General features: G+C 40.9%; 2 protein-coding genes and 1 long non-coding RNA gene across 3 annotated transcripts in view; 1 reads left to right on the plus strand and 2 right to left on the minus strand.

Annotated features, from left to right (window-relative positions):
- LOC308075251 overlaps positions 1 to 26,732 on the plus strand; it is a 497,190-nt gene that overhangs the window by 24,824 nt on the left and 445,634 nt on the right. The gene's annotated exons all lie outside the window — the stretch shown is intronic.
- Positions 7,700 to 10,825, minus strand: cyp1c2 (cytochrome P450, family 1, subfamily C, polypeptide 2). The gene has a single exon (XM_080414098.1). The coding sequence runs from the start codon at positions 10,443 to 10,445 to the stop codon at positions 8,871 to 8,873; it is 1,575 nt and encodes a 524-aa protein (XP_080270224.1). The 5' UTR covers positions 10,446 to 10,825; the 3' UTR covers positions 7,700 to 8,870.
- On the minus strand, positions 12,238 to 15,230 carry cyp1c1 (cytochrome P450, family 1, subfamily C, polypeptide 1). The gene is made up of 2 exons (XM_080413342.1): positions 15,101 to 15,230; positions 12,238 to 14,981 (listed from the first exon to the last, which is right to left on the minus strand). The coding sequence occupies exon 2, from the start codon at positions 14,952 to 14,954 to the stop codon at positions 13,377 to 13,379; it is 1,578 nt and encodes a 525-aa protein (XP_080269468.1). The 5' UTR covers positions 14,955 to 14,981; positions 15,101 to 15,230; the 3' UTR covers positions 12,238 to 13,376.

Raw genomic sequence — 26,732 nt, forward strand, 5'->3', positions numbered from 1 at the left:
GTGCTCGTTTGTGCATGCGTGCTCGTTTGTCCGTGCGTGTGTGGTGTGGGGCTCATGTCTGGCTTGCATTGCCCTCTAGCGTTGATTCTACAGAATTGCCTGAGGGGCGGTGAAAACAAGCGTACCCCTTTCAATTTCCCTGGAATGCCAATTTCTCTGTAACATATATACTCGAGTAAATACTGAAGTATTCAAAAGTACAAATTATGAGGTACCACGATGTGATGCATTGTGAGCTTGTAGATCGGCTATTTTCACTATCTTATATTAAAATTGGCTTAAGGGAGGACCGCCCGGGCCGACGTCGTCACACTCATGTCACTATGACTCAGCCATAAGCATATAAGGCGTTCCCAATGCAGCTATCCGACCAAATATGGAGTGTTTTTTTGTTTGTTTTTATCCCACGATTTTGTAACCCATTTTTTCACCCAGTGCCAATTGCCTATGTAATCCTGGGCGCTACTCTCCCTCTGCCAGCCTAGGGAGAGCCCAGAACTGAGCTAATGCCTCCTTCAATGCATGAGGAGCTAGCAAGCCGCTTCTTATCACCTGACAGGCAGTATAGCGAAAATCAGGAGGGACCTATAGCTCTTGGGAATCCAGTCAACTAAGTATAATGTTTACGTGATTAAAACCATGTGCCTGTGTCAACTGTATCAATATTCAGTTTGCAGTACCTTTTCTTTATTTTTTCTCCTTTTTTTTACGCAATTTGAGAAAAAGGTAGTTCACAAATTATTTACAATCAAGTAGGCCCGCTTGACAAGAAATCCAACATAGCCGGTTACAAACAACAATGATGTCAATCTTGCCCAAATATGAACGGGATTACAAACTCATCATTACTGTATATATTCCCTATTATAGATATTATTCTTCGTTTCTATTGATCCAGGCTTGGTGAGACCATCGTTAAGCAGTATTTCCTCTATTACATCTGTGTACATCTGTATTGCAAGTGTACTTTTGTTGTAATAATGTTGTAATCCACAACACCTCCAGCCGGATGGATTTGCTTGTGATAAGAAAATATGTAGGGGAGGGCCGCTTCAATTGTAACATTTTTCACCTTTCGGTCTTTTACTCGGCGATCGTTTTACCTACATTTGTAATATTTTCAAGCAAAGAACCTACACATGTCTGCTATCATAAACCACTTAAAGTTTTTCAATTGATAAAACAGGTCGTGAGTTATTAAACCGAAAGTGGACGCTGTTCCGACGTTACATTTTAAGCGCTTTAATATCAGACTGATTGTAACAGCCATAGTTACAAAAGTAACACTGCTAAAAAACGGCATTAAACAAATCGTTTTCAGCTTAAATCAATTATATTCATTTCAAGCAACTGTTTTACATTGTTTTCATACCAAGGATGTGATAAGATAATGTATCAAACGTAAGGAATTTATTAAATCTTACCGGGATAGCAGTTTGAGTAAATTCCATGGGAAAATCCATTGATTACACCTAAACAGATGGGTGTTACAATCGGGTCGCTCTGTGCTCCACTGCTTTGGCTTTGTTTACAGAACAGAGCTAACGTGCATAGAGTAATAAAACGATGTAAACTGATGAAGAACAGATACATGCAGACAACCATGTGGATTTTAGCTCAACAACATTAAAGGAAATATTTGTAGACCAAAGATACTCAAGGTGATTTTTTTTACTAACTTTAAGATAAATCAGTTTTTCTGCGATAACTTTCTCTAGTCTGGATGAAAATACTTCCTACTTCCTGGGCACGTTCATTACAGCACTGGTCACATACTGACGTGATGACGTTATGAGAAAATTGACCAATCAAGAGAAAACATGCTTGTTGCAACCATAGACATATAAAGGTAGACGCCTCCTTCGGCTCTGAGGCATTGGTATCACGGGGGCCATTTTAGCGTAGGAAAGCTTCCCTGAAGCTTCCGCGTGTGTCACAGAAGGGCGCGTTCGGTAGGCCAATCAGAGGCAGGTGGGGGCGGGACAACTAGATTCTGACAGGTCTTAGAAAAGACGCACTGTGATTGGCCAGTAGTCAACGCGCTGTGAGCGCTGTGATTGGCCAGTAGTCACTTTGAGTGTCCGTTTGCCTACGCGAAAATGGCGGCCGCGATACGAGTTGCTCCAACGAACTGCAGAGGCCAATGAGGTATCTAGGTTTCTATATCTATGGTTGCAACCATGACGCGTTACAAACATGGCGGCTCTCCCCTACAGTAGGGGAGTTATGAAATGCGTGGGCATAATGGACATAGTAATTAGCAATAGATGCCAAAGAAAAATAATATGTTTTGTGTATGTTTATGTCAAATGTCGCTAAAAGTCCAATCTTAATTATATCCTGTCAAACGAAAACGTACTGCATTCACCTGTGTGATTCCCATACTGTAGCTCATGTTCCTCCACATGCACCTGATTTCCATTATGAACTCGGAGACACTCTTGAGTTGCTATGTTCTGCTTTTATATTTGTACAATATCATATACAAATGTGTGTGTGTGTGTGCGTGCTTTAGTTTTCAACTTGTTTTGTCGAAGCCAAACACACCAGTCAAAGACTGCTATTTTTCTCATTATGCAGCAACGCATAAATAGAAGTACACTCTGGAAAGTATTTAATTTGATAATACATGTATTTTGTCCCATCCGTTTTTATGCTGCTGGTTTTTGTGTAAGAAAAGATTGCACCCTTGTTATGCGTAGCAGTTGTTTTCAAGAAGCTTTATTTTCTTCTCTCTCTATCTCACCCCTACGTGGGATAGCGCACGGCCGAGCCTTTCCAACCTTCTCTGGTTACTTGAAAAAATACACAAAGCTATAATGCAATTTATTTTCTGTCTTTCCTCCCAAAACTTTGGAAGCCCATTTCCGCCACCGAATAAAAATAAAAAGGCCTGAATTGTGAGGTTTCTTCCTCTCAATTCCAGCATCACATTCTGTATCAGAACTCCAATAGGCAAGTTTGCACCTCAGAATTCTGAGGTATAAGTCACAATTGGTATACAGTACCGTATGTCACAGTTATTAGAAAAATATATCACAATTCAGGCCTTTATGTTTTTATTCGGTGGCGGAAATGGGCTTCCATACACATGCTGTGTGTCTCCTTCCCGAAGACACTGCTCTTTACTTGTCAAAGATGATCCCATCTGGATTCTTTAAAGCTGGTGCCAGTAGATTGTTTTGTCTGGGAAGTAGTGGTCCTTAGAGACCTTTTGACACCATTATCTCTGACAGACTGACACGGCATACGTTTTATAGTCTCTCGAGGGCATCTGACCTACAAGGAGGAACAAGGAAGAATCTGACCTTGCACAATGGGGAGCCACACCAAATAAGATTCATCATGAAAACACCACTGTTGCAGGTAGAAGTGTCAATTTTCTTCCTCTCTTATGAGGGAGTGATCTAATTTGCTTGATGTCTAAATCCTATAACCATTGGCTGACCAGAGTCCCCCAGGGGTCTATTCTAGGCCCCCTCCAGTGGTGGAAGAAGTACTCACATTTTTTACTTAAGTAAAAGTACCAATACCACAATATAGAAATACTTTGTTAAAAGTAAAAAATGCTGTATTCACATTTTACTTGAGTAAAAGTTCAAAAGTACTGGTGTCAAATTGTACTTAAAGTACCAAAAGTAAAAGTACTCAGGACAGTCCCATTTCAGGTTTCAAAATGTATTAAACTCTTTTGAAAATAGCAGATCTACAAGCTCACAATGCGTCGCAGAGCGACGCATTGTGAGCTTGTAGATCGGCTATTTTCAAATAGCCAAATGATGCATGTTTTGTAATAATAAAAAAGATCTACAAAGTAACTTGTAGCTAAAGTTTCAAATAATTGTAGTGAAGTAAAAAGTACAATATTTGCCTCTGAGATGTACTGGAGTAGAAGTAAAAGTATTGAAATTTTAAAATACTCCAGTAAAGTAAAAACTACTCAAATTTGTACTTGAGTACTTAGTTACTTTCCACTACTGGCCCCCTCCTTTATTCCCTCTATAATACCCGATCTACAAGCTTACTACGGGACACATTGCACCCCAGGGAATAAGGACGCTGGGGTTCATGTGGTTAATGGAAGAGGGTGTTTTGTGTTCCTCCTGGCTGTACCTGGTCAGTCAGATGTTTATTTTTTCTTAAAATTATTATGATAAGTATTGTTTATTGTTTATTAGGATCCCCATTAGCTTCTGCCATGACAAAAGCTAGTCTTCCTGGGGTCCGACACAGACAAACATTTCAACAGAAACATTCATTACATCAACATTACAATCACTATAATCTAAATGAAAATAGAAAATAAAAATAAATCACTTATATAACACATTAAACGTTGTGCGTCTGGGGATTAGTACAGGCTTGTTTGCATAAGGTGTTCTTTTAACTTTTTCTTAAAAGTGAAATTTGTGTTTGTATTAATTATGCACTTAGGCAATGAGTTCCATCCTATTACAGCTCTATTAGAAAGTAGAACATTTGAGAAGATTTGTTCTTGGTTTAAGTGTTACCAGATCACCTGAACTGGCTTGTCTAATCATATGGTTATGTATGTTCATCTCTTATGTATTGCGGCTTGTACATAAAGTCACTAAAGAATGACAGTGGTCCCAAAGGGGTCAACTGGTGTAACCTTTCTCAGTTCTCGGCCACTCATGCCTCACTGCATACAGGAATCTGTGGATTATCTGTACGATAAGGCCTGATGATCTCTGCCCTCTGTATTGACAGGTCATAGTGACGTAAGGCAGTGGTTCTCAAAGTGGGGTCCGGGGACAACCAGGGGTCTTGAGGGGGCTCCAGGGGGGTCCCCAGCTAAATGATTGACAGTTAGCAAGTGATTCCTTACAGGTCTCTAACTCTGATGTCTTGAAATTAAAAAGAACCACACTGACGTAAGGGCTGCGTGCACAAAAGGCTTCAGGACTCGGCATAATATACTGTAGATCCTCCAGTCATGGCGAAAGAAAGGAAAGCTCAGGGAGGCGTCCTGCAAGTGACTGAACGTCTAAAAATAGAGGTTTGTCTAACTTTCACGGTTAAGGGAACAGACCACCCTAAACAGTATGTGTAAATGTGCATATTTATTATGTCTGAGTGTGATTTTGTAGATCGATAAAAAAAAATCACCCACCCATGGACAAGGACCACATGCTTGCAGTTTGCTCATAATGGCCAATGTAAATCACTTCCCATTCTATTTCCTGAAAATGATTGTTTGTTACTATGGAAAGAAAATGTTGGTAATGGAATCGCACATTTTGTTACTTTGTAGCAAACGTCCCGAGACTTGCCACTCTTCCAAAACGCAATCCCAGCAATGACAAAACAAGTCGTAAACGTTCCACCCTACAATAATGAGTTAGGTAATTGTTTATTGAAAAAGGTCACCTCTCGTTCCCTTATGGGCCTTGCATGAGGTGACATTCAAGAACACCGTTAAGGTTCACTAATAGTTGGGATGCACATCAGTGAGTTCTCTGAATAGATACAATCTTCAGCAGAGCATCACAAAGTTAAAAAGGCGCACAACATTTGATTGTAATGTCAAGTGGAACAATACAGTAAGTCCTGTGCAGTGTTTATGACCATGACATAATTCCAGAGGGGGGTTTTCAGACATGCAAACAAAAGAAAGGAAACATATTTTTGGGTTAACCAAGGGAACCAATGGAACATCACAGAGCAACTCTGGAATATATTATATTGAATTAGAATGCAAATAAGGACTCTCTCCACTTTGTACCGGACACAATTAAGTTATTTTTGTGCTGCAAAGTGTTCTGACAGAGAGTCTGGCCTGAAGACATGGAAGATCTATTAGACGAGGAACTGGGTTTGTGGAAGTGACTGTCAGAAACATTTTTTTTTTCATTTTCCTCTTTGGATCCAACAGTACCGCAATCAGATGACTTATTAGGACTGATGCTCAGTGTTTGTATCAGGATACGTACAGTTGCAAAGTTGTTCGTCTCTTTCATTTGGTCTGGAGCTGTGGCCGTCGTGGTGACGTTCATGATGGTTAAAGACCGGCTGAATTGAACGACAGCGATACCATCTCCAGCCAACGCTCACACAATGTTTGGCTGTATGGACAGACGGGAGCACTTCTTCTAAGGCCTGCTATACCCCCAGCCCCCCAATTGTTTGTAAATATTGCAACCTCACTATGGTTACCTACAGTACTACCTCAACTAACCTCTTGCCTAGGGAAACTGGTCAACTAAGTATAGGGTTCCGTTCAAGTAGCTAACAAACCTCTGGCAATGGACAGGGGTTTCAACACAGCGCTGTCCTGTCCTGTGCTGTGCTGTGCTGTGCTGTGCTGTGCTGTGCTGTGCTGTGCTGTGCTGTGCTGCGCTGTGACTGGTTGGTAGCAGAAGGGGTAGGTCCGGGACTGAGGGGCGTGGGGTCACTCGGCGTACGTGCAAAAATGTGAGGAAACCCCACATCGGGAGAAAAAGCCGGCCAGTGCACTTTTTTGTTTTCCCTGTCAGAAGTAAAACTCAGCAGGTCCAGGGCCTTGGGGGAGTGGGGTAGGGGGGTGGGGGGGAGATTTAAAATTAAGGGTGAAAGGGAGTCTTTCAGCAGGGTGATTTCTTGGGTGTGCTTCAGAAGGGGGGGGGGGGCAGGGTGGCGGCAAAGTGGACAAGGTCAAGCAGCTTGTTCTGCTGGAGTGGAGGCATGTACTGCGGCTACTCTGTGAACCGCCCCCTCCCCTTCCCAACCAAACCCCTCTAAGGTCCCTGCGGTGTCAGGGCAGAGAGAGAGAGAGAGAGACCCGAGCAAAGTGAAACAGAACGGAACGTCTCCAACCCGCTCTGCATTAACCCATGTGAAAACAAGCCTTCCTCAGAGTTCCATCTCTCTGCTGGTAAAGGCTCTTGCAAGCAGACATACTGTACATGCAGACAGGCAGACATGCTGACCTATCTGTGTTTAGGAAAGGAGTGTTATCACCTTGGTCAGTGAGGGCAACCATCAACGATTGCCTTCATTTTTATTTCAAGGAAGAGATGCCACATGAATGCCATTTAAAAGCCCTGAGTTGATACGGAATTGATCCCAGGGCACAGTGTTAACATTTCACATTTTAGCTGATGTCATTTGCCATTCATGCCGTAGCTGTTTAGATACATGGGTGAGACCATTGGTGGAAAGTAACTAAGTACATGTACTTAAGTACTGTACTTAAGTACAGGTTTGAGGTACTTTTACTTTACTGGATTATTTAAAAAAAAAATATATATACTTTTACTCCACTACATCTCAGAGTCAAATATTGTACTTTTTACTCCACTACAATGATTAGAACATTTCAGTTAGTTACTTTGTAGATTTGGATTATTATTACAAAACATACAATTAACCACTTCAGCCCTATTTATTCTTTGGTTATTTGAAAATAGATCTACAAGCTAATTGTGAGCTTGTAGATCGGCTATTTTCAAAAGATTTTCATACATTTGAAAACTTGTGAAATGGGACATTCGACATAATGAGTACTTTCTACTTTTGGTACTTTAAGTACATTTGGATGCCAATACTTTTGTACTTTTACTCAAGTAAATTCTGAATTTCTGACTTTTACTTGTAACAGAGTATTTCTACATTGCAGTATTGATACTTTTACTTAAGTAAAAATGTTGAGTACTTTTGCCACCACTGGTCAAAACATTGGTAATGGGTGGGCTAGGTTCTGGGAAACAGCACAGGAGCTCACAGGAACCCACAGCAACACAAAGACCAGACATCACTATCTATCGTTATCTCTTTGACCTGCCTGGCCTCTGGACTTCCAAACACTGCTCGTACTCATGCAGTTTATCCCACATAGATGCAGACATATAAATCAATATAAAATGTTTATTGTACATCTGTGGCTTTAGTCAAACATGGAGTGCTTTATACAGTGGACATGGAGTGCAAAGTTGTAATAATACAGTATAGAAAATAACTGAATAACCTGTATGACAGCAGTGTGGTTTTTTTTAAATAATTTGTGAATGTGTGAATACATTTGAAATAGCAGTCACATACTGTATGTAATAATATTTCATATATTATATGGACATGTATCAGAACACAGCAATATCATGCAAGGTCATGGTTAATGTAGTCTTCATTAAAAGCGTAATTTAAACCAATAACATACCTTGATATGAATTTGCATACACAAATTAGCTAATTTAAACATAAAAATATTTCACTGCATAAAACCATGTGGGTGGTTGGATGAATAAGTGTTCAGATTATTCTTTTGGGACAAAACACATAACACATAATCCCTCTATCAGTGAACAAAGCAAAGCATTTACAGTGAATTCCTGACCACCAGTTTATACGGCAATTTGAGGTCATTCAAACTTATACACTCATCTAAATAACAATACATATTTAACATTTATTGTGAACTGTGGTTTTTGTCACCACATCACAGACACTATATATATATTTTATTGCTGCCTTAAAATATACTTCTGGAGCAAGCTTTGCATATTATATTTGGATTGCCTCTGCCATTTAGATTGGAATAGCAGATTCGTCTGCGACAGCACTTTCAAAGGCTGAAACTGCTCCGATGATTCAGATATAATGCACATTCCTTCAGTTTCTCTGTGTAGCGGACTGAGTTGGTCCCACAGAGATACAGTGATTTGGTCCGAACATATCAGAACGATTTGTCAGAAGTGAGAAAGCTTATCTTTGGATGGTTAGTGTCAATTTAAATATAATTCCAGAAGTAATAAAATATCTTATTAAATAAAAAAGTATGTTCATATAAAGGCATATATTTGTTTTTGAGTACATACCTAATAGTGCACTGTATTACTACTCTGTGTGAATTCACAGTGCAAGTCCATAGGCTTTTATCGGTTTATGAGTTGTTCTCCTCTGGGTTTGGCAGAGATCTTGAAGTCTAGAGGTTTCAGTGTTAATCCATAAGAGCAGTTTAAAGACAGTTCCTGATTGGGATTCTTCTCAATGCAACACTGGTGGACTAGAATAGCAAAGAACAAAAATATCTCCACTTTCGCGATCTGGTCTCCAATACATCGTCTCTTCCCTGCAGAGAAGATCATGACATTGCCGATAAGATCTTTGTCTATGGATCCGTTTTCATCTAGGAAGCGTGAGGGGTCAAAAACGTGTGGGTCCTTAAACTTTACAGGGTCATGGTTGACGGACCACTGGTTGATGAAGACCACTGTGTCTTTGGGGATATGGAGGCCCTCGATGGTTACGTCTGAGGTGGTGGAGTGGGGGATGGTGAGGGGGACGAAGCTGATGAAGCGCATGGTCTCGTAGATGAAGGCATCCAGGTAGGCCAGGCTGCTTCTGTCTTCGATACATGGCAGTCTGTCACGGCCCACCTCTGTGTCGATCAGCTCCTGAAGTTTGATTTGTATATCGTTGTGTTTAGCCAGTAAAAGGAGCATCCACTGAAGGCAAGTAGAAACAGTGTCAAAGCCCGCGCCAATAAAGTCCGCCATGGTTCCCTCCGTGTGGGCTGCATTTAGGCCGATGTCACTGCCTGCGTTGTCCATCACCCCGATGAAAGCATCGCTCATGTCACGGGTGACCTGCGGGTCAAAGGTCTCCCTGTGCTCCACCACCTTGCCCCGCACAAAGTCAAAGAACTCCTCATTGATGTTTTTGAAGTTGTTGAAGATGCTGCGCACTGGATTGGGGAATGACTGAAGCCAGGGCATGACGTCCACCAAGCTGCCAGCCCCCACGGTTTCCCCAAACTTGTCCAGCCTCTTCAACAGGGCTCTGAACTCGAGCTCATTGTGTGCATAGCGTTTTCCAAAGCACAAGGCGCACATCACATTTGCAGCAGCTACTGTCAGCTCATGTGCCGGGTTGAAATACTGCCCTTCAGCGCTGAGTTTAAGGAAAACCTCAACTAGTTCAGTGGCCTCAGCCACAACGTGCTGCTCAAATGCTTTTTTGGTCTGACTGTTGGCAGACGAGAAGGCTCTGATGGTTGATTGAGCAATTTTCCTGTGCATCTTCCATTGGTTGCTATAATTGGTAAAGACCATGCCGTTTCCACCTGAGACAGACTTGAAAGAGGCAAAGTTGGGTCTGCCTGCAAACTCTGTACTGTGCTGTACCAGAGCCTGGCGTATTACCGTGTATCCATTAAGAACAACAATATCACTGGAGCCTAGTCGGATCTGATACACATTGCCATATTTCTTTGCCAATTCGGCAAAGCTGATATGAGGCATTTGGCCAAGCTGCATGGCATTGCCCACAACTGGCCAGGCGAAAGGTCCTGGCAGTCTTCTTTTGAGCCTGAGGTTCCTGACCCACAGACAGGCTTCCAGACAGAAGAGGAAAATGAAGGATGCAACCAGAGCAGGCTGGACCTGTCCACTCCACTCCCTGATGTTGCTACTGCCCTTCACACCAAACGCTGTGTCCAGCTGAGCCATTGCTGTTTCCTGTGGTGGTTTCTGGTTTTTTGTGTGTTTGTTTTTCCCCCCACTGTGTCCAATGCAAAGAAAATGTCACTTGATTTGACCTGGGCTGTTCCAAAAGTCAGAATATTTCACGTATCACTTCTGTGCATAATCTCGAATATTTCAAAAATACAAATATATAAAAAAAGTTTTAGTCCTATACTCCGTTCCAACTCCGTTCCAACTCCGTTCCAACTCCAAACATTAAATGTAAAAATCCAAGGTGTGAATCTTCAGCACCCCTCGTACGCTGTCTCACTCACACACAGGATGTCTTGATGATGAGGCGGAGCGGTTAGCGATGGTGCTGTGCGTCTTCAGTTGACCACTTCAGAGGAATGCAGATTTCAGCCTTAACACTCTCGCTTATAAGTATCTCCTTGGTGGGAGGGGTCAGCAACTCAGGTTTTTTATTATCTCTCTCCTCCCATTGTGACCACAGCTTATAGACCTCAGAGTCCCATTCAGGCCTCGTTCCAGTCCTGTGTCAGTTTGTAGAATGAGCGTTAGAGAGAGGGGGAGTGCAGATAGCTAGTCCATAGGTCTGGTTTCCAAAGACAAAATTAGATTTTTTTGGAATTCATGCGGCTAAAGAATAGGACAGAGAGATGACGCTTTGACACCTTTAAATGGTAAAAAAATATATATATCATACCTAGAGCATGCATGGTCACTGGCCCAGCAACTGCTTCTTAATACTGTAAATTATTCATTAAATTAATTTTGGTAAATTACAAGCACTTTATCAGGCTGACCCATTTTTATATACAGTATAGGTATTAGGTACTGTAAATAGGCCACGGCTGGTATAGTAATGGCTTGTTAAGATTTTCATATGTAAACTTTCCTTAGTTATTTTAAAACATGATTTTGTTATTTCCAACAAAGCTGTTAAGTATAAACATATAGAATCAGACGCTAAGATATGACCCTAAAGTTATACAATCAGCACTTTATTATGCTCTATAAAAGAATGTATTTATATTGTCGGCATAATTGCCCTTTAAACAAAGTAAATGAGATTATGCAGCTGTTGGGCTTGCGGCTGTATCGAGACACTTTTGAAGAATAATTCAAATTGCGATACTTTGTGAATTCCTCTGCTCATATGGCTGTTTGTGCAATAAAAAAATAACTTTCAAAGTGATATTCAGATACTATTTCAGCACTGTAGAACTGTGTATAGCCTTCAATGATAATAATGCATGGCACGAACAGACTGCTAACCAAAGTGTTGCCAAACACAGGCAGATTTCAGTCCTGTTGTTAGGACATCTTACAGTTCAGATACTGTATCAGCCAGTTCTGACAATTGGGAAACTATGTGGGCCAGAGTTAAGATTGAGAAACCCGTTTTGCATCATACCCAGTGATGACCGCACAGCTTTGCGGCTTGAGAGGGGTCATCAAATGTTACTGTAGCTTCACACAAGTCAGAAAGTGGTTAAAAGCTGCCTTTCTACTTGAACACTCACAGTACTGTATGGGTGGATAGCGTTTCTGTCTACAGCCTGACTTTCTTAATCATTTTTGTAAAATAATCTTAATGACCGTCACATTACATGTACTATCAGACCTTCAATACTGCATCAGTATGAGCTGTGACCACCTCATGACATTATGTATTCTTTTGGCGAACTCCAAATCACACATAAACAATGTGCAGCAAATATTTAGAATGGTGTAATTGGTATGGAAATAAATGCCATTGGAATATAACCCAGATACTCAGACAGACTCACAATTAAAACAGACCATTGACAGATTTTTTTTTTTAAATCACTTTATTCATTTCAGATGTAGCTTATTTTCTCCAATCACATAGACCAACCATCTTAAATTAACAACATACTCCATATGAAGAATTCCTCCCTAAGCAGTCGAAGCATGCTGTAGTTAGGGTTGTTGGCATCAGTTCCTGAACACAAAAAGTCTTTGATAGAAGTGAATTATATCCATGTAGCTTTGAGAAGAGTGTCGTGTAAACAAACATGCCTTTTGAGTCCGAGACTGAGAAAAGGATTATCTTGCACAGCATTTGTGTGCTCTTATCTACTAGTGAGATAGCTGCAGTGCTTCTACAGTAAAGCTGACCCTTAGATATAACACATTTTGTCATGTGCTCATGTTTTTTTTTCTCTCTCCAATGCAATCTCTCCTTCATCAAATCTTTTAGGTCTTTCTTGGAGAGACTTCCCCTTCATTTGTTCAGCTTCCACGTGCATCCCTCCAACAGTATATTCAATGTGTTCATATACATTGAGTACAGTAGATAATTGGATTAAAATTTCTTTAAAACTATTGTCATACCTGAAATATATAGCTATAAAAATACTTTGTAATTAATTGCTTTACGTGACAATGGCTAAATAACTTCTTATACCACTAGAGAAGAGAGCGACAACAAAAATAAGTCTTCAAGTGGCATAACATTCACACACGTTCACAAGCATTTCATATACTGTAGTGTGATATTAGTTTATATTGTCATCTCAGGGATATTGCTGTTCCCTGCACATATCATATATGTACATGCTGAATAATGAATGTAAAATAAGCACACAACTCAAAATGTAAAAAAAGAAATAAAGGTAATTGGATCAAGTATATTTTGAGAACTTTGCACTGATTCCCACAAGAGCTTTATATTCAAACTTTCAAAATGTATATTCACTTCAATTTCTGCCTATATAACCAACCATACATGTTTGAAATAATTCTCAACCCTGCATCAACAACAATGCAAACATAATAGACTGTTTTTAGATATTCATTAAATATTAAATATGAGTTACAACAACAGCATTCAGTGCAAGTTTGATAATACTTACTGCTAAAACATCACTGATGAGAAAGTGTTATTGTCTTTGCTGGCCTTAAGTCACAGTATTGAGATTAGAGTGCTCACGCTGGGGAGACCAAGCCAAGCAGCTTGCCCCTGAGCTTGGCATGGATGCTGCTGTGAAAAGGCTTGAGTGTGAGCCCGTAGGAGCAGTCAAGAGTGACGGGCTCAGAGGGGTTATTCTCAAAGCTGCACTGATGCAGCATCATCGCCGTGAATAAAAAGATCTCCACTTTTGCGATCTGGTCTCCAATACATCGTCTCTTCCCTGCGGAGAAGATCATGACATTGCCGGTAAGATCTTTGTCTATGGATCCGTTTTCATCAAGGAAGCGTGAGGGGTCAAAAACGTGCGGGTCTTTCCACTTTAGAGGGTCATGGTTGACGGACCACTGGTTGATGAAGACCACCGTGTCCTTGGGGATTCGGAGGCCCTCGATGGTGACATCTGAGGTGGTGGAGTGGGGGATGGTGAGGGGGACGAAGCTGGTGAAGCGCATGGTCTCGTAGATGAAGGCGTCTAGGAGGCCCAGGCTGCTTCTGTCTTCGAAGCATGGCAGTCTGTCACGGCCCACCACTTTGTCTATGAGGCCCTGCAGTTGGACTTGGATGTCGGTGTGTTTCACCAGGAGCAGCATAATCCAGTGCAACGCTGTGGACGTTGTGTCTTGCCCCGCTCCGATGAGATCTGCGACTGTGCCCTCCACAAAGTCTTTTGTCAGCCCATTGTCCTTCCCGTGCTCAATCACATTGATGATGGCGTCACTCATGTCCCGGGTCACGGTGGGGTCAAAGGTCTCCCGGTGCTGCACCACTTTGCCTTTCACGAAGGCGAAGAACTCCTCGTTGATGTGCTTGAAGTTCTCATAGACGCTGCGGACCGGATTGGGGAAGGACTGAAGCCAAGGCATGACGTCCACTAAGCTGCCGGCGCCTACTGTCTCCCCGAACTTGTCCACCCTCTTTAAAAGGGTCCTGAACTCCAGGTCATTGTGTCCATATCGCTTCCCAAAGCACAGCGCACACATCACGTTGGCAGCAGCTACTGTGAATTCTTGAGAGGGGTTGAAATATCGTCCGTCGGTGCTTTTTCTCAGAAATACCTGCACCAGCTCCATCGCCTCGGCTGTAACGTGCTGCTCAAAGACTCTTTTGGTCTGACTGTTCGCAGAGGAGAAGGCTCGGATGCTGGATTGAGCAATCCTCCTATGTATTTTCCACTGTTTACTGTAATTACCAAACGCCATGCTCCTGCCTCCAGAAACCATCTGGAAGGACACAAAGTTGGGTCTGCCCGCAAATTCAGCACTGTGCTGTATCAGAGCCTGCCGTATCGCCCTGTCACCATTGAGAACCACTATGTCATTGCAGCCCAGTCGTATCTGATACACATTGCCGTATTTCTTTGCCAGTCTAGCGAAGGAGATGTGAGGCATTTGGCCAAGCTGCATGGCATTGCCCACAACTGGCCAGGCGAAGGGTCCTGGCAGTCTTCTCTTGAGCCTGAGGTTCCTGACCCACAGACAGGCTTCCAGACAGAAGAGGAAAACGAAGGACGCGACCAGAGCAGGCTGGACCTGTCCACTCCATTCCCTAATGATGCTGCTTCCCTTCACACCAAACTCAGTGTCCAGTGCCATTTTAACAGATTTTCTGCACACTTGTTCCTAAAAAAAAAAAGACGTTTTTAGTCTCTTTTCAGCAAAACTATTCAGTGGCAAACTGTAAAAACTTTTAACAGTGGTTTTGGGTATCCATGTAAAATAAGAAAAATTCAAATGAGCACCTTAGAATGCCTTGGTGGCCATAATGATCATTGCAAGAATCCAATGAAAAGAATGTATGAATGTAATAAGCTTGGTGAATTATGGCCAAAGTTCTGTCCTTTTAGTCAGTCTTTTCAGCTAGATTTAAGACTTTAGTGGCCAGTTTTGCTTCACTGCAGCGTCTTATATGTCTGCAGGAGGTGGGCAGGGCTCGGTGTAACTTTCATACTCCTCCCATTGTGGTAGCACTGGAGACCCCACTATATTATCTTTCTGCTCTAGGACTTTGAGGCGCGCGCACTTAGTGAGATAGACTCAACCGGCGCTCGTGAACGCGCGGCATGCATGACGCGCTGTCTGCGGGGTTGCCATGTCTGCTTTTTATAAGCGACTTTGGCCTTGTTTTTCTGTAAAGTCGCTTGTTAAATATTGGTTAGTTGTGGGTTGTGTTTTTTGGGGCTTAATTGTTTCTAAAGTGTAGTTGCTTATTTTGGCGTGTTTCTAAAGTGTAGTTGCTTATTTAGGCTTGCTTCCAAAAGTTTTCTAATTATTATTTTTAACCAGTGATTCTCAAATATTTTCATGTCATGGACCCCCAAATTAATATGTATTGGTCCACAACCCCCATGTATTTTTCTTTTGGATTACTACTCGTTTATATGATGTTTTTGCATAGTATTGTATATTTGTCGGTCACTAAATGTTTCGATGAATTTAATACACAGGACCCCAATGGAAACGAGCCATAGTGCTTTCTTGGGTTTAATCCTTTTGTATGGACTGCAAACTGTTAATAAAGTAATCAATCAATCAATCAATTAAATGAAAATATTTGATGCCAGGGGAAACCGGTACCAGATTTGTGTCGTTAGAAATGTTTCAAAAAAATCTTCCATACATTCCATAGCCAATGTATATACACACAATAGGTTTAAAATGCTCATGTGGTCTTGCTTCTTTGGGGCTTGTTTTCATAGACCTGGTTGCTTGTTTCTCTCACACAATATGGCAACACTGAGGAAGACTCACCAACTCTCTGCATGGTGACACATTCATTCAGTAGGAAACTTTGTAACCAATTTGTAACCTCATGTGAAGACATGGCAACAATACTTGGACATTATTGCACAAGTAGCCTATAATAATCTTTGATATTTTTGTTGCGGTTTCTTTGTAGCTTTTACAGAAGATTCCGTGGGAGCACTTTGTCTTTGACTAGAAAGCTTTGTGAATACGGTTGGTTCTATAATTATAGATTAAGTTTATATACGCGGTGACGTTGTGAAATGATCGGTTTTGCACATTTTGACTTTTATGTATTTAACTATACGGTAATATTATTTACGTATGGTTAATTGCAGCAGTAGCGATATGCCTTTGATCCGCACAGATCTCGTTTGGCACATCTGACTATGGCTATACGGCTATTTGAAAATAGCCAATCTACAAGCTCACAACGCGTCGCGATGTGACGCATTGTGAGCTTGTAGATCGGCTATTTTAAAAGAAAATTGTGAAAAATAAATAAATTATAATAATACGGTAATTTTGGAATATTTTCCCATACAAAAAGCGGTGTTACAGACTAATAAATTGTCTCATTTTTAAGGTTAAAGTTACCAATTAAAAACAAGTGTTCTGTTTAGATTACAGTGGATCGGATCGTGTAATCCAGTGGTTCCCAAACTTTTTAGCTCGAGACCCAAAAGAGAAATTAAAGACATTTGCCCAGGACCCAATTAAACTAGTAAAAATAGCAGATCTACAAGCTCACAACACTGCAATGTGGCGTGAGCTTTTAGAGCGGCTATTTTCACTACTTCTTAAACATTTCTTTTCGAATTTATGGAATTTCTTTTGGTTTATTTATTTATTAAATTATTTTGAAAAATTTCAGAATTTCTTTCATAATTCATGAAGTTTTGAAAAAAATCCCGAAATTAAAATATTTTGAAATAACTAAAAACAAAATGTTAGAAATGGGGGAAAAAGGTAATATTTACTTGCAACCCATAAAAATGGACCCGCGACCCACAAATGGGCCCCGACCCACTCTTTGGGAAACGAAAGACGAACGTAATCCACTTTGATTGTTCTTAAATTCCCATGAAGCCCATGGTAGATTTCCCTGTGATTTCCCATTCTTAATCAAACAAATGCTACAGGCTCTTCATTTTAGGTGTATTTTGTGTTTAAATAATAATCCGCTTTGTTTTTAATGTAGGCCTAATATCAACTACAGTTTCCCTATATTTTCGTTGTGAAGTGAATTCAACTTAAGTGAAAGCTGCACACTGGCTCCAAATGGAACCAAACCAAAAATCATTTGTTTCAAATTAACATCATTCCAAATTAGCTAAAGCAATAAAGAAAAAGTGGTGTAAACTGATGCATTGTAGGCCTACTTAAATTTAATTTGATGGGGTGTTTGAGTTTAATAGACTATGGTTACGCTGATAAGCTGATGCATTTAAGCTCTTCTAACCATTGCTTTTGCAAAGAGTATAAGTGACCTCAATTTTAGAGACTGTAATTTTACAATGTTTCAATTGAATCCATATTATGTTAACTTCATAGCCTTTAGAATGAAAAGAAATCAATGAATAGTGTCCACTGTCCTCTGTGGATTGCAGATGAAACACACAGCTGTGTTTTAGACCTAATTCTGGTTAGCTTACATTTTAATGAACATATTATAATTAACTACTGTACTCATTAATTAATTTGACAAATACTGAAAAGTTACACACTTTCCCATTTTAAAGACCTGCCTACCAACACTGCTCAGATATATGGATAGATAGATAGATAGATAGATAGATAGGTAGATCTATCTCAGGAAAAGCAGCATCTCACATCACATTCTGTAAGGTTTCCCACAGAATATTAATCAGTGTTGCAGAGAGAGATAAACTTGTACGCCTGGCATGGTGGACTTGGACCACATTCTTGGCTGGGATCACAAAGCACAGCGTATTCCTTATGGAAATCACAGCTCCCCCCTTGATTCTATTAACCTTTGATTTAAATGCCTTCATTTTGGTTCGTGAGGCGAAACGTTTTCCCCCTCTGTGCCAAAGACAAAATTTGTGTGTCTTGTTTCCCCACCAACTGTGAAGTTTATTTTCGCAGGGAGGTAATGACCCTAATTGAGGGCTCTAAAACATTTCCGAAGTGAGGCATTAAGTTTAGAGGGACAGGGACTTCTCTAACACGCCAGCACAGTCACTCTTTATCAGGGTAAGAAGGGGGGGGGGGCATGCAGGAATTTTAGTATCTCTCTGCATCTCTCTGCACAGTAAAATCCTCGGTGTCAATTTAACTCAGTACAAATGGTACAAATGGGCCCTTACAGGTCCATTTGGACACTGTCTGAGTTGAATTAACACTCAGGATTTGATTGTGTGGTTGGTGCTGTGAAGATTATATCTGAAATACTTTTTCACTTGACATAAACAGTGTGGCTTATTTTTGAAGGAGATATGACTCCTGTATATCTGGCCATTATCATATTTTCATTTAGATAACTTCCCAGGAAATGTTGAAATGTTGCTGGCACGCGACTTAGAAATGAGATGAACAAATTATTGCTTAAAACATTTTGATAGTGGAGCCACTTTTGTGTTTCAGAAATAGTGTAGGGCATTATCAAAAGAAAAATAAATAGAACAGCCAGGAGGGAGGATAAATTGCTTGTTTACTTCAGTTTTGTCATTGTTCCAAGGTTTGAAATGCAAACCAGGTAAAACCGTGCAAAGTGCATGTCTCATATGTCACAATCAACAGTAAACATATGCGTCTGGTATCTGCGAGTTTAATCAATAAAGTATTGGGAGCTGCGATCCAGTGTGCGGATATCCATTTCTTTTAATCTGCATGTTTCCCAACAATGTTAGATTGTTTGGTTGAATCCAATTGCCTTTGTGACAGAGGAAGCTTCCATAGTCTTGGTTGCATAAGTACCTGAAACCTTTGACTTCTTTAAATATTTGGGCAAAATAACCTATTATTACCCTACTCATTGACAACCACCGGCATGAGAATCATGTGCCCACAACTATTAAAGCACGAAGGTTTGCATTTTGACAGACAGAAAACATCTGCCCAATTCTCACGTTAACTACTTATGCCTTGTCTTACACTTTGTCATATGATGGCGTTACGCGCAATGCAACACATTGTGAGCTGGTAGATTGTCTATTTTTGCTACTTTTGAAAGTTTTAGATTTTATATATATATATGTATATATATATATATATATATAATGTTTTTTACATGCCCAAAATAGGGATGCCAGGTTGTTAAGTGGTTAATGGTGAGGGAGGGGGGGAACCCAGAGGAGGGTATCTGCACTGCGAAAATAATTTGCAGATTAAAAGTAACTGGAGTGTAACTTATACGTGCTCTGTATTCTTGAACACTAATGGGACTGAAACCTCCTTGTTTACAGATGTCTGGGAGTTTGGCTGATTCACAGCACTGCCTAAGAACTGTTTGTCTTGAGAAAATGCACTGTGGACGAGCACAAAAACCCTCCAGAACGATTCCTCGGTTAACCAGAGACATAGCAACGTCTTCGAAGACACTACTTCACTGGGGGATGACTTGTCTCTTCTCCCGTTGCTTCCTAAAGGGGGGGGGTCCATGTTTGGGTGTGTAACGCTACACCCTGACCCCCCCCATTCCTTCACTCTGCTCCTCATGCACATGTGGCCACTCGCATCCCCATCACGTTAATTAGAGCCAGGTTTGTGGCTGGGGAGACGGGGATGGGGGGTGGGGACGGGGACGGGGCGGCGGGGGGGGGGGTTATGTGTGCGTTTTGCGTGTGGCTGCTGTGTTTGCCTGTGATTATCCCCTGTAACCTGGCTGTGAACGGTTGGCCCTGACCCTGCGCTGACTCTGGCTGAGGGGGGGGTGGGGGGTTGGGGGGTAGGGGGTCTACGCTGCAGCATGTAATGTGCCGGCGGGTGGGCGCGCCGTGTGCAGACGGGGCCAATGGCGGACCGGGCCAGGCCTGCCTCTGGAGCTAATCATTGTTTACTAGTCTCATTTCCACTTCTCAGTGAGCTACTGTCACGCACAGCACCGAGAGGGAGGAAGGAAAGGGGGGTGGGGTGGCGGGCCGGCGGGGAGGGGGAGGGGTCGGCCAGGAGAGGAAAGCCAGGGGTCCGACAGGCAGTTGGGGAACCGGTGGGACTTGGGGAGAAAAGGGGAAGAGTAGAGGGGCAGTGCAGGAATTTTCAGAGTAGATTAGGCTTTAGGGAGAACGGAGGGGAGACGAGATCGGAGGGGGAAAAAGCAGTGGCCAAAAACAACTCAGACAAAACCAGTAAACACAAGCAACCAAAATGTCCCCCAGGGCCCAGCCGGAAGGGGGTAACCACCACCGCGGACACTGCGTGCTTGAGATGGATGGCCATGTTTGAAATGAATGCTTTTTGTTTTGGCTTGCGAGACCACAGCCTTAAGGCACACTGACACTTGAAAAATTGTGTTTTCCTTGACAGCTGTTTTAATCACAATTTGGGAATTTAACATAAACTCTTATCCAGAGCAACTTATAAAGGATAAGGTCGAAGTGAGCGGCGTGAACTTTAGTCAACCACATTTAAAGAGGAAAACCTAACGAGGAAACAGTGGATATGCTATACTGTAGCCACCGTTCAATTTAGTGGGATGATGACGTAATATTGATAGGTGGCTATTAGAGACAGTGTAGCAGGAGTGAGGAGTGTTATCACACCAGGAGCACAAGATGTCACTTTTCATCTAAAACTATTGATTCTGACTTAAAACATTAGTAATTATATTTGAACTCACTCTGACAGACAAAACAGTGTATCATGTTGACTATGTTTTCATTTAATGAACTACACTAGTATACACTAGGAGAGCTGTTGGATGAGACCATTTGCGTTTCTTAGCTCTTCCTGCACATATTTGAGGAAATAATATAATTTTATATTATTATAAAATATAAGCATTATATTTTTACTTTATATAATATATATTATATACTTTATATAAAACAAAATAAAATCAAACACTACAAAAACATGACATCGAAAAAGTGAAGTCTGAAATAAAAACATTAAGAGAATCAACCAAACAATACAATGTAAATTATGAAAAGGCCCATCAACAAAACCAAGCAATAGCAAGAGATTAACACAGGAATCTGAGTGAAACCCCCCTTCCCTAATTGTCATTTTACATTTGCAAGAGGAAACACTGCTGTAGAACAATTATTATAATGCATTCACAATACCAGACAAGAAATAATGTTGACGTGTGTCACTGACGGAGAGACATCTAAGGCCTTGACTTCTAAACATTTCCACACCCATGCCCATCCAGGCAAACAAATATCTAACCATCTCTAAATCCAAGAAACCCTCTCTACGAAAGTACACTGGCTTAGGAGTAAGAGACATTCAATATTCAGGCTTCAATTCCTTCCTCTTGTTCTTGCCAAAAGAAAAACTGCCAAGCACCCATGGCTTCATTCATCCTGAACTCAGTCTGACACTCGATTTAATTGGCTGTTCTAGATGTGAACACTGGAACCACTGGCGGCTCAGTCCAATCATAGATGGCGTTTGCTTAACCTGATATTACACGAGAGGTCAGTGACCTTTGCTTAACCTGGCATTCAATCAATCAATCAAACTTTATTTATATAGCAAAAGTCTTACCTCAGATGCAACTCTGCATTACATGAGAGGTCAGTCATTAACATCTCATATTACATGCAGTCAGTTTCATGATGACTATAGGATATATTTCACTATTCGAACTATTTGAAAGCAGCCTGTTCAGCTTCTGCAAGAGCTGGCATGAATAGATGTACACATTAATATTAATATCGTTAATTCAAAACAGTATTTTATTTGACTGTGTTATGTGCTTTGGAGGAAATGACTAAAAGCCCACAATGGATGAGAGGACTATTTTTAGAGGGAAGCTTTCTTAAGGTTTAAGGTTTTAAGCCCTTTTAAACCCCATTTAGACATTTTGTGAAATTGTATCAATAAAACACTATTAATTTGCTGCTATTAGTTATTCTTCATTGTTCTCAATATTTTACACTCACATGAATTCGTTATTTGTACTTTATAATCTTGCACGGCATGTTTTATCTGGGTTGCCTCAGCTGAATTGCATTTTTGTCCTGTTTTGGCTTATGCATGTTTATTTTAAGACTTTTCAATAGATAAGGGGAGAAATTCAAGGAGAGAGTAATTAACTAAAAGCTTTTTTGAGGAAGTCACTTGTTTGATACCTTTAGGTGTTACACAGATTACCAGATAGAAAACCAAAAGTAACTATGAATTCTAAATGGAGAGAATAACATCACTTACGGTGTCTGCTGTACAGTATGTAAAACAACTACACTTTAATCACATGAACCCTATCGTCCCTGCTCTGCAGGGCGTGTCATAATAGGCAAAAATAGACAATCTACAACCCCCCAAAGCAAGCTTGTAGATCGGCTATTTCGGCTATTGACGTACAACAAAGTATTTAGGGTTTAAGTGGTTAATCACACCAATTGAATGTTATGCCTGAATTCATACAGAGGGCCATGTTGCAGCTCATTTCTCATCTGCATGATCCCTACCTAAGGTAGAGCAATGGACAATGTAGAGAACAATGTATTATATGTGTAATATTTGGAGATTTGTGGTTCATCCCGTTGAATTTTCTGCGTGCCAGGGACAGGAACAGGGATGAGCTTGCGTGCCATGCCGGCCTAGCGTGCGCGGAGCTCGGTCACTGAACCCCGGCTTCCCCAGGGAGCTGGGGGGTTGAGATTCTACCGAGAGATTAAAATGAGGAGAGGGAAAAGGCACAAGCAGAAATGTCTTCCAGATGACCCCCGCCTTTGTAAGCTCATCAAAATCTGGCCACATTGGTAAGGGCACACAGTTAATTATGCATTTCCCACCTTGTGTGCCTGTGTGCCTGATACACCCCCCCTTCCAGGATATATTTGAAATCTCCCTGCAGGTATTCTCGATGCATACGATTAAGGACAAGTTAGAAATGTATTAGTTAGATATAGTATAGCCTACTAATTGGTGCGTGCATCCACATGAGCCCATAGCATCCCTAAAATTGGCTAACATTCAGCTGAAATAGAAGATCTACAAGCTCACAACGCAATGCGCTGTGAGGCGTTGTGAGCTTGTAAATGGACTTTTCTGCAAAAAGATTTGGTGTCGAATTAAGGGAAAAGGAGGGGACCAAGTATAAACCCTGGGGTCAGTGAAGTAAAGGGTTTAAGTGGTTAAATGTGGATCAACACTTTTGAATGCCAAAAGGGTGCATTTGAAATGTAAGAGATAAGCAACTATGATACTGGGGTTACATTATGAGTTTGTACTATCCACCATCCCTTTGAATAAGATTACATTTTATCTGATTCCTATGACATTTCTTCTTTATAGTAAACTCTGGAGGCAGTGTAGAAAGAGAGCGTTTATGATGTGGGAGAAGTCTTGAGCTGGATTTGAATTATTCTGTTCAAGATTCAAGTGATGCATGATGTGGACTTATACTTCCCTGTAGATCGGCTATTTTCGCTGGAGGAAATGTCTGCCTACAAGGACATGCCCAGAACAGGGACGCTAGGGTCCATGTGGTGCATTGATCTACTAGGACATCCAAAATACACACTGGACAGAAACCTGTGTAATATGGAGATGCTCTTCCTGGAGAGGAATTAGTGAGACCAAGATTCTAGTCTGTGAGGTCATTAACATTACAAACTTATGTTCCATTGATTATCAAGTGGAGAGAGACTAACTGTGAATGACAAGGTGACACCAATGTGATGTTCAAGGGAAAAAATGAACATACTTTTTAAATCTGGGATGGATTAAGGACTGTGCACTGTTTTCCATAGCAGTTTTTCTTATCGATGGCAAAAGAGAGTGAAGTTAATTAATGGAACGAAATATTAAAATGAAGCAATAATGCCAAAAGAGAAGTCACTATTGTACCCTTTACAGTTGAACAACTAATGAAATTACATATACTGTAGGTGTAGGTAACAATGTGGGAACTATGTTCATATATATATATATATATATATATATATATATATATATATATATAGGCTAAATAGTGTATTATAGTTCAAAATGTTAACAATGTTAAAAGTAGCCAAATTAGCAGATCTATAAATTTGCAAGGCATCACATAGTGATGCGTTGTGAGCTTGTAGAGCAGCTGTTTTAGCTATTTGTCATGAAACGAAGTATATAGGGCTTAAAAGGTTAACCTGACATTCATTAAGCCATCAAACTTTATTTATAGCACAGGTCATACATCAGATGCAACTCCACATTACAAGAGAGGTCAGTCATCTGACTGACCTCAGATGACTGAGGTGTCCTGATAGTGTGTCCAAATAAAATGGGATACATTTTATTATTCAAACTTCATTTAATTAACACACGCGATTATATAATACAATTTTATGAAATCTAATGCGATTGGAGGAAATAACTAAATGCCTGGGTTAGATCAGAGGACTATTTTAGAGGAAAGCGTTCTTGTAAGGTTTTAGGTTTTAAGCCCTTGGTTACATTTAGACCTTTTGTAAAACTATATTAACAAATAAGTAATTAAACACTATGTTTAATTTTGTTAGATAAAAGCACAAATGCAAGGAGAGAGAAATTAACCAAAACTGTTCTGGAGGAAGTCGCTTGTTTGCTCACGATGGATACCCGTTGACACGGAAAGGCGTCTTTAAGACAGAGATTACCAGAGAGTGTAGAAAGAGAGTTCATGATGTGGAAAAAGTCCTGAGCTGGATTTGAATCTTATGTTTACTGGTACATTGTGCACTTCAAAAAAAAAATCAAACACGCGACACACTGTCAGGCTGGCAATGGACCGTCACGCTACGGCCCAGGCCTATTGTGCACTTTTGACCCACTAATGTTCCCAAACCTTTCCATGCTAAGGACCCCCACATAGCCATAGCCTCTGGCTATGTGGGGGTCCCCATTGCAAAAGGGAAAAAAAGCGATAGCCAATCTACAGGCTCACAATACTGTCTGTCACAATAATTATTGTCACAGTTATTGTCACAGTGTGTGAACAATGTTACAATAGTGTCACAGCACTCTTTTTCTTCCCTTTCCAATTGGCCCCCATGGTGCCCCCTGGTGTCCCCCCTAGGAGCCGCAGACCCCACTTTGAAAACCTGTGTACTTGGACAACCCCAACCACATACACAGGACAGAAACTCATCCATCATGTATAAGAACTATCAATAAACTCTTTGTCAAAATAGTTCAACCAACATTAAACCACATTCAGCACACTTTGGAATAATTCTCATATTCAAACGCAAGGCATGCAATCTTTCAAGTAATGACATTTCCACAGTGTTGAATGCAGTCTCAACAAATGTCACCTCTAGTTCCCTTCTCAAATAACACCCACATTAAGCCACCTATCATTAAGTTCCCATCACTACTGCATCTGTCATAGCTACAACACTGGTGTCGGTTCGCCTCAGCATTCTGCTGACTGTGTTGAAGTTGGGTGAATTTCAGGGGAAATTACTTAACTGAAAAGAGTCTCTTTGGAACATCTGTATGTCTAGGACAGGTGCATTGGCGGGAGTAGGTACAGCATTAAAATAAAATAATAATTTAAATAAATGTTGCCGTAGAATGCACTCGCTCTCCCTCATACAATATAACTAACAGAAATGCGGTGGTCTCCTTGTTCTTCTATTGAGACATTAGATCCTGTGGTCGGGTAGGACCACTACTGGTTGACGAGAAGTATTGGATGAGGCTCGAAAGCGTAATATCTCCCCTGCCCAAACAGGCTTTCCATCTTACTGTAGCTCAGCATAAATGACACATTTCAAAGTAAATTCTCACACATTATTCTCACAGCCTTAATTAAATGCAAATACTGGTTAGGTCATTCGACCTTCAACAGATACCTGATGAAGGTTGAGTGGCTGAAATGTAGTATTTGTGTTTAATAAAGCTGACTGTAAGAGAGTATAGTATGCAGGACTTTTACTCTTTTCACGGGAAATGAATGTGAAAGTCCATCCTGAAACAGAACTAATACCTGCTGTTCCTGTGATCTGTAGCTGTGTTGTTAAAATCTGTGTATTAGGGTGACCCGATTGCCGAATGGTTAGGGCTCATTCCACATGGGCGCAAAATGCCTTCTTCAGTGTGTCCCCGGTTTGACTGTGAGCCGGCCGAACTGTTTGCTGTGTTTTTCCCTTGCTCTCTGTCCTGTAGCGAAATCGAAATATTGCAGCAATGCCAAAGTAATAAACGAAAAAGATATTGCGTATTATTATGAAGATGCTCTTTCTTGTGAGAAACTAGAGAGAAGATTCTAGTCTGTGAGGTAATTAACGTGCACCTTATGTTCCTTTGATCATGAAGTGGAGACCATGAAGTGGAGACCATGTGCTGTTGTGTACAACAGCACATGGTGATGTTCTAAGTAGGAAATAACTGATCTGGGACTGACTATGGACTGTGTAGTTTTTCATAGCTGTTTTTACTTATCAATGGCAAAAGATCACAGTATTGGATGTGAACTTTCTTCCATACAGGACATAATGTGACGGATGTATGATGGACATTGTGTCA

This window comes from Gymnoscopelus braueri, assembly GCF_963280865.1.
Source record: "Gymnoscopelus braueri genome assembly, chromosome: 19".
In the NCBI taxonomy this organism is placed as follows: domain Eukaryota; kingdom Metazoa; phylum Chordata; class Actinopteri; order Myctophiformes; family Myctophidae; genus Gymnoscopelus; species Gymnoscopelus braueri.

Coding starts and splice junctions, on each gene's coding strand:
- cyp1c2 (XM_080414098.1), bottom strand. CDS start 10,445: ATGGCTCAGCTGGACACAGCGTTTGGTGTGAAGGGCAGTAGCAACATC.
- cyp1c1 (XM_080413342.1), bottom strand. CDS start 14,954: ATGGCACTGGACACTGAGTTTGGTGTGAAGGGAAGCAGCATCATTAGG.